We start from the raw sequence: 8,158 nt of genomic DNA on the forward strand, positions 1-8,158 counted from the left end.
TCTGTCTAATATATTCACTTTTTCTCAGAACAGGCTATAGGAAGTAAAGAATGAGTGATCTATGCTGAACATGTGAGTCTGTTGCTTCTTACTGACAGAAAGACAAAAACTTTACACATTTACTGATTGCTGATATGAAACTTTAGAAGACAGGTCCAGGATCTGAGTTTTATTTATTTATTTTATTTCATTTTTTTTTTTAAATATATATAAGCAATCGAGGATATGCCTGCATAAAAGTGGTCACATATAAATGGCTCATTAAAATAATAATTGTACAAATTTCCTCCTGACGACATAACATCAATCATAAGAAAACCTTAACAATAAAGTTTCTTTAGAATAAAAAAAAATACATTGCATCATTTTCATCTATAATCATCATAGTCATCATCATCATCATAATAACATTATAAAAAAAAAAAGTTCTGACCGATAAGTTGCACTATTATAGAAATGAACTTTAGATTAATTAGCTATACAAGTTGTGTTTTAAAAGCAGCATTCAAATGATCATTTTCTTATTATTCTTGATTCCTCAACAGTATGCTGATAACCAGGAAATTACTGAATTTGTTACAAATCCCCAAAACAAATCTGTTTAATCCCATATAGAATGATTTCTCACGTTTTTGTGATGCATGACTTTTTCATGTTTAAAATGAGATGGAGTTATTTGGTCTAATTTTCTGTGAACAGGAAAAACAAGACAAAAGACAACAGCAGAATACAAACAGAACAGATCCTATTGTGACACTGTAAACAGGCTTTTCTTTCAAAAAACTTTATACAGCAACATAATGAAGAAAACCGATGAGCTATTTCAGTCCAAAACTAAAAAGGTCACGCTTACCAAAAAAATAAATAAAATAAATTAAAAAAACTGCTGGCAATCGTTAAACTTGATGTACATGAATCATTATTCGTTATGAAGTCAACTCTTTCCATGATTTTGCAGAATGGACCGGTAGATATCAGACTTCAGAAACCTGGGATAGCAGTCTCTCGCCATTAGACTGAAGATCATCTTCTGTGCAATGTCAAACGAGTTGAGGGTTGGCTCTGAGATGTTGTTTGTAATATTTGTGCGAGTCCCAGAATCAATGTTTACCTGAAAATAAGGGCAACACATAATTTTTTTTTTTTAATGAATGAAAGTAATATCTGATTTGTATCTTAAAATGCAGAATGCCCCCCCACAGTAATTGATTCTCTCACTAGGACATTACAGGAGTGTAGCACAGTTCAGTCGGAGGGGTGTTGTTCACCTGTCTGGGTGCTTCCGTTTGCACAAACTCAGTGTAGATTTGGTTTGCCCTGCTGATCATCTCTGGTGCGCTCTTGATCTTTTTGTATTCTTCACATGCCAGCCAGAACAGAATATTCTCCTCGCTGTATTCTGACTTTAGGAAGTCCTGGAAAGCCATCTGTCCCGCTGCAGCATGACACCAATATGAGAGTTTATTAGGATAAATAGTTAAGTGTTACTTCTCCGATTTAAATGTTGAAACTGAAATTTAAAAAAAAAAAAGATAATTGAAAATAATTTAAGCAGCTACAATTCGAATAAGATTGATTAAATATTTAATACATATTTATACAGCAATGAGATTGAGATGTATCACTTCAACATGATCCACTGACTTATAATTTGACTAGCATTTACAAATGACAGGGTCACTCTTTATTTATTTATGTTTTTACATTTGCATTATGCCATCGGACTCTAATAACAAATCAACTGTGTGTAATCCATAAGTATCTTCTTATGCTTTATGCTGTCAATAGACAGCATGTTGTTATTTTTATTTTAAGAATAATCTTTTAAAAACAAAAGAAAAATTGATTTATTTATTTTTGCTGATTTACAACTTGATTATCTTTATGAATAAGTTCAATTCTTTAGAAGTAACATGTATATATTCAGAGCTGAATTTTCTTACATTTGCAGGACAGAAGCTTCTCGATGGACTCACCCCAGGAGTACACATCATCAACGGGTTCCTGAGAAAAGCAACAAAATCTACCCTTGAAAATTACATGGAGATCCTTCACTGGTGAAGCTGATTGTGATACAGATTTCAAATATATTTAATATAGAATCCTAGCATTTCAATCCAGCTGCATTCTGCCAATGACATTCCTATAACTTTATATCCTTAGAATCTGAAATCCCTTGTGACCAGTAAATCCAAGCATATCAGTCGTTAATATCATTTCAAAATAAGAATTTGGATGGAATCATTAATAATCAGGAACTCACTTTATGGCCATCTCTGACAGCGGTGTCTTCTGCATGGAGTCTCCTTCACTCTCTGACTCTGTGTGGCTCTGGAGGGTCTAAACACATTTACTGGCATGAATGGAACACATGGAAATCAGAATGCAAAGCTTTGGGCAGGGTCACCTCCTCAGTTTGTAAGGTCACGAAATATCTACAGTGCAGAAGTGATGGCATGCTCATCAGTCAACTAGTTAACTTTGCTTTATGACTTTTTGTGTTGCACAACAGAATGCAAATTAATGATCATATTTTGATACATGCATCCCTGTGTAAATCTGTGAAAATATATATAACATTTTTTTTAATTTAAATTACACATTTAGTATATATAATGAAGCAAGGAAAATTCTGGGTGCAATGCTGCTAAAATTCAAAGCATTGAAAAATCTGATCAGATGCATCAGATGCATGATTCCAAATACCACAGATGTAATAAAGTGGAAATGTATATATATGCAATATGGAAATAAAATATTCAGTAATTACATCTAAAATCAGTCAAGGAAATAATTTCATTTTAATTCTCAAGCTGGAAAATATATTTATTTTAATTTACTATGAAATATATTTATGCTGAAAATAATAAATGCATTTTTAAATCAATTAAATGTTTTGATAAATATTATAAATTGATCAAATTTATTTAATATCATAAATACTTCACTTAATATTTGATTCATTTGTCACATAAGGTTATGCGCTCAAATACCAAGCAGTGCTGCGCTTGCTCACATTCAGCTGGTGCAGCCGGCCCCAGATCAGCAACACCTGCCTGTGTGATGGTCCACGTGGGTCTCCATTAGGTCATCACCACATTTATCCTCAATACTGAAATTACAGAATGGAAATCCTGCCATAACCAAATAGCTTGTGGTTGAAATAGACCTAAGTTGAAGTATTTGCCTATTATTTATGATCTAATCCCTTTAATGGCACTAGAAAACCCCTCCATCTCATATTTAATTTTCCATCATTTCCCATAATCAAAGCTACATTTCAAATATCATATAACACACAGTGATACCAAAAAGTATTAGGATGTTTGAGAAGCGCTTAAAAATGTCAGAAAGTAATTGCATTAGATATAAAGCACCAAACATAGAGGCATCTGCAAACAAATGATGCTGGAGCTTTTCTCAGAACTCAAGCCATTTTTGCAATCATTTATAACCGACTGGTTTCAAGGTGATTTTAGTGGATGAAATTCACACAGGTGTCCTAACAGACTAACCACAGGTGTACTTCATCACATTAACTATGAACATGATCAGTGTTTGACAAGCAAGCATCACAATACATCTTTATTTTGAATAGTATAGGTCTATTGTTTACTTTCATTTATTTTTGTATAATGCTTTAATGCTTAATAATGCAGAAGTGTGCTTGTTCTGCTTTTACGTTGACTTTGTCTGTGTGTGTGTGTGTGTGTGTGTGTGTGTGTGTGTGGCTTACATGTTCAACTACTTCTCCCATTTGATTTTGTGTGTTTCTTAGTTGACTGGATAATGAGCAGTGATTCTGAGTGGGATCGGGGGCTGCTACACCAAAGTTAAAGAGTCTTGTTTATTGAAAATTTGGAGTGATGGCCTTGGGCGGCCAATGGAAAAGTGGTATTTAAACTTCCTACCACAGGTTATGGTTTGATTCACAGGTAACACTAGACATGAAGGTTGGGGAACAAATGAATTTCCCCTTTTTCAACCTTGTTCACCACTTTTTCTCATTTTGGACTTAAAATAGTACCACAACTGCAAATGAATCATCTATCTAACCTTTACCTGAATATCTTCACTAACACCCCCACCCCACCAAAAAAAACAAAAAAAACAAAGGTTTCTACGTGATGCCCTCTGTGCTCTCCTTTACTGTTGTCTCAGTCTGTCAATGGCCATGTAAATCTCCAGAAGCAATGGAAAAATCCTCGGACAGATTTACATGCATAATGACTTACACATGACCAGGAGAATTTGGTTTCCAAAAAAGCTGGCAAGGGCGAGGACACACTCACCTGTGCTGACTCCTGAAATCAAAGCTATTCATTTTCTGTGACACACAAGAACACATACATTCAACTTCATTTGTCCTTTTGCTTTGTATGCAGTCTACTTTGTGCTCATCTACACTTCTGTTCATACTCCAATTTGTCCCCAAAATTGAAAGAACAGATGAGCACAGTTTCAGAAAACTGCAACAACATTAATAATTCATATTTTCATATTTCCAGACTGGGTCAAATTGACTGTAATGCATCATTACGTTCACACTGGGCTGTGAAGGGACTGCAGAGCTGAAAACAGTCTTGCCGGAGACTGACTCATCTGTCTGTAGAATTTGCTTGTAGCACCTGTGCCTGTGTGTTTTTTCTGTTCGACAGGGTCAACAAGATCAGGCAATCCCTTTGTCAAGCTTGAAAACAAGACACTATATTTAGAATTCTCTTTGGGAGAATCCAGATAAAAAGCCGGCCATGAATCAAACTGTGCCTGCATAATGTAGACTGAAAAAGTTGGGTAGTAATGTGAGGCAAAGTAAAGTTGGGCTGGAATGATCCTGGAAAAGCATCCCAAGCATCAGCCCCTTTAGTCAGATCTGTCAAGGACCCCAGGGATAGCCATTTGTGATTCCTGATAAAACAAAAATGCATAAAATTGTGCAACTGACCATTTTCATAAGGAATAAGCTAAGCTAACAGGCTAGTTGGCTACAGCAGAGGTATTGCTAGCTAAAATAAAATGATGAGATATGGGTAGCTTTGGTTAACAATCATTATTTAAACACCTATTGTGTATAATTAGTATATACATCCTATATATATATATATATTAAGGGTGTAACGGTATGTGTATTCGTACCGGACTGTTTCGGTACAGGGCTTTCGGTACGGTGCACGTGTGTACCGATTGACCAAATGCAATATTTTGTGCACGGAACATAGGTACATTTTCGTGTTTCCAAACAAACATATTAAGTGGCGGAAGTCTCCGCGTTCAGCGCAAATCCCGCCCTGCAGCTGATTCTAAGGCCGGTGACACACTGGCTGCGTGGCGTGAGCGTGGCGTTTCTGCTGCGTGTCAGTTGCGTAATGGCTGCTTTGCGTTTTCTGTGTCTTTACACAGAATCATACGCGGCGCTGGCGCGCTGGTGATATTGTAGGTGACATGTAGGGAGACCGCCGACAGACCAGGATCTTGTCTTCAGGACAACAATATCTACACTTCATGTTGAGCATAAATATAAAGCCTACTGATAAATGACACCGTCAACAGTATTGACGGCAAAATAGACTATGTTTGACAGGTGCAATATGCCAGTGTGTCACCGACCTAAGGTTTTCAAAAGGCATCACGCGAGTGTGAATATCACTACAACTAGGGAAAAAACGATTGTAATTCAAACGCAGGCCCTGTCGGCATTTAAACAGACCTTTGCTCTTAATTCCGATCGGTCCAACGCAAAACGAAATCTGAGCAGGTCTAAAAACTGAAACGGTTGATGCTGCACTTTACACTTTGGAAAAGTTGTGAAAAAGTGTAAACAAATTGTTAAAAAAAGTTTATAGTAATAAACAACCTGCAGTTTAATGTTTGCATTTCTTTCCCTTACTGTACCTAAAGTGAACCGAACCGTGACTTTAAAACCAAGGTACGTACCGAACCGTGATTTTAGCGTACCGTTTCACCCCTAATATATATTTAAACATTGAAATTGATCAACATTGATAATAATAGAAAATGTTTTTTGATCTCCTAATCAGCATTTTACAAAGATCTCTGAAGGATCACGTGACACTAAATATTCAGATTTGTCATCAAAATAGAAAACAGTTATTGTAAACAGGAATACAATTTCACAGTTTGACTGCTTTTAGTGTATCAAATAAATGCAGCTTTTGAATGTTATATATAAATAATTTACTCAACTCAAGTTGTTTCAAACTGGTTTGAATTTCTTTCAACTGTTGAACAAAAGAAGATATTTTGAAGAATGTTGGAAGCCAAATACTGTAGCTGACAGTAGCCATTGACTTCCATAGTATGGGAAAATAAATTAAAAAGTCAATGGCTACCGTCAACTGTTAAGTTAACATTATTTAAAATGTTTTCTTTTGTGTTCAGAAGAAAAAAAAAAAAAGTGGAGGGTGATGACAGAATTTTCATTTCTCATCATGTGTCAAAATGTACAAACTCCATCCTCCAGCAGGAGGAGCTGTGGTTCCTGAACGAACTTCCTCTCACCTCTGTTTCTCCTGGCCTGCTGCACACTAAACATCCCTGTGCAAAACACCCCTACCTCTCTTACAAGCATCAACAGGGATGAATTTGTGTTAAATCTTCACACGCTAGTGTGTCCTGTTAGTGTCAGCTAGAAGATAATGTTAACTAATCTGTTGCATGGCTTCATAATGGAGATGATATGCTGTAAGTGTTTAATAATCTGCTCTAGGATGACAGCAAAAACACTCATAATCCTTTTTCACATTTTGTCATTTGTATAGCTTAGCAAGGCGATGGTGGTTTACATGTCATTTGAAGGAGTACATTTTTATTTCATTTCACAAAGCAGAGAGGATATTTCAAATATGATTAATTTATTCAAATCATTTTAATCCAGGCATATTGCTGAATTCCATTTTTTTTTCTAAAAATGATAATCCTATCATCATTTATTCACCTTCATGTCATTCCAAACATGTATGACTTTCTTCTGCAGAACACAAACAAAGGTGTTTTGAAGAATGTTTCATAGAATTAAAGTCAGTGGGGTCTAAACAGCACTGGGACCCCACTGACATTCACTGTACACTGTCCTGGTAGAAAATTACCAGCACATTTTCCATTTATTTTACCAAGGTTTCCTTCAACCCTAAAACACCACACAATGAAAAAATCAATATGGAAAATTCCTTATTAACACAGTACACTATGCGTGTGTACTAAAGATATTTTTCATGTTCCAAGGAAGAAGTAAAGTCAAACAAGTCTGAAACGACATAAGGATGAATAAATGACAGTATTTTTATTTTAAGTGAACTATCCCTTTAAGACTAGCTTCTCTTTCCCATCAGGGTCAAACGCTTTTGCAGAAACATCTGGTGTATCTCAAAGTAGCACCGTGGGGTGTTAAACACAACAACACATTTGATTATGCCACGCTAACACTTGTCTGTATTACATTTCCCGTAACAAGTGTTACACCACCAAAAGCTTTGTTTCCATATGGTCACATAGAACAAGCGTCCATTTGGGTTATACGGTATAAGACATCATCTGTACAGTCAGAGCAATAATCAGCCTTCTATGTTTGTGATGATGACACAATTCTGCCTGATCTCACACAGCCCACAAAACAGTTCAATAGTCAACATCTATTTATGATTCATGAAACCTCAGTTCTTCCACTTTAATAGCTATTACAATAATCGTTCTACCAAGATGCTCTATTTAGGGCTAATTATGATTATTACGATTAGATGGTTCTTAAAAATTTAATGGGGGAAATTTGGGAAGTTTACATGCTTATACAAGTGAAGGGATTAAATAGCAATGGCAACGGCACAAATTTTACAGTTATCTTACTGTATAACAATTAATCATTTATAAAAAGTGGGTTACACTTTATTTTAAGGTGTCCTTGTTACAGTGTAATTATACATTTAAGAACTGAGTAATATTAATTAACTACATTTACTATATGGTTATGATTACTTGCATGTAATTATGCATAATTAATTGTTATTATAATAGTAAGTACATGTAACGTGTAACAAGGACACCTTAAAATTAAGTGTTACCAAAACGTGCAACCAAATGTAAGCCAAAACCTAGTTTTAATCCTATAGTAAGTACATATTGTTAATAGAGTGCATTAATGCCT

General features: G+C 35.4%; 1 protein-coding gene across 1 annotated transcript; it reads right to left on the reverse strand.

Annotated features, from left to right (window-relative positions):
- Positions 1–233: 233 nt before the first annotated feature.
- Positions 234–2,395, reverse strand: LOC128023279 (regulator of G-protein signaling 21-like). Its single transcript, XM_052610649.1, has 4 exons — positions 2,264–2,395; positions 1,944–2,023; positions 1,269–1,435; positions 234–1,111 (listed from the first exon to the last, which is right to left on the reverse strand). The coding sequence occupies exons 1-4, from the start codon at positions 2,296–2,298 to the stop codon at positions 935–937; spliced, it is 459 nt and encodes a 152-aa protein (XP_052466609.1). The 5' UTR covers positions 2,299–2,395; the 3' UTR covers positions 234–934.
- Between the last annotated feature and the right edge of the window lie 5,763 nt (positions 2,396–8,158).

This window comes from Carassius gibelio, chromosome A2 (genome assembly GCF_023724105.1).
Source record: "Carassius gibelio isolate Cgi1373 ecotype wild population from Czech Republic chromosome A2, carGib1.2-hapl.c, whole genome shotgun sequence".
NCBI classification, from domain to species: Eukaryota; Metazoa; Chordata; class Actinopteri; order Cypriniformes; family Cyprinidae; genus Carassius; species Carassius gibelio.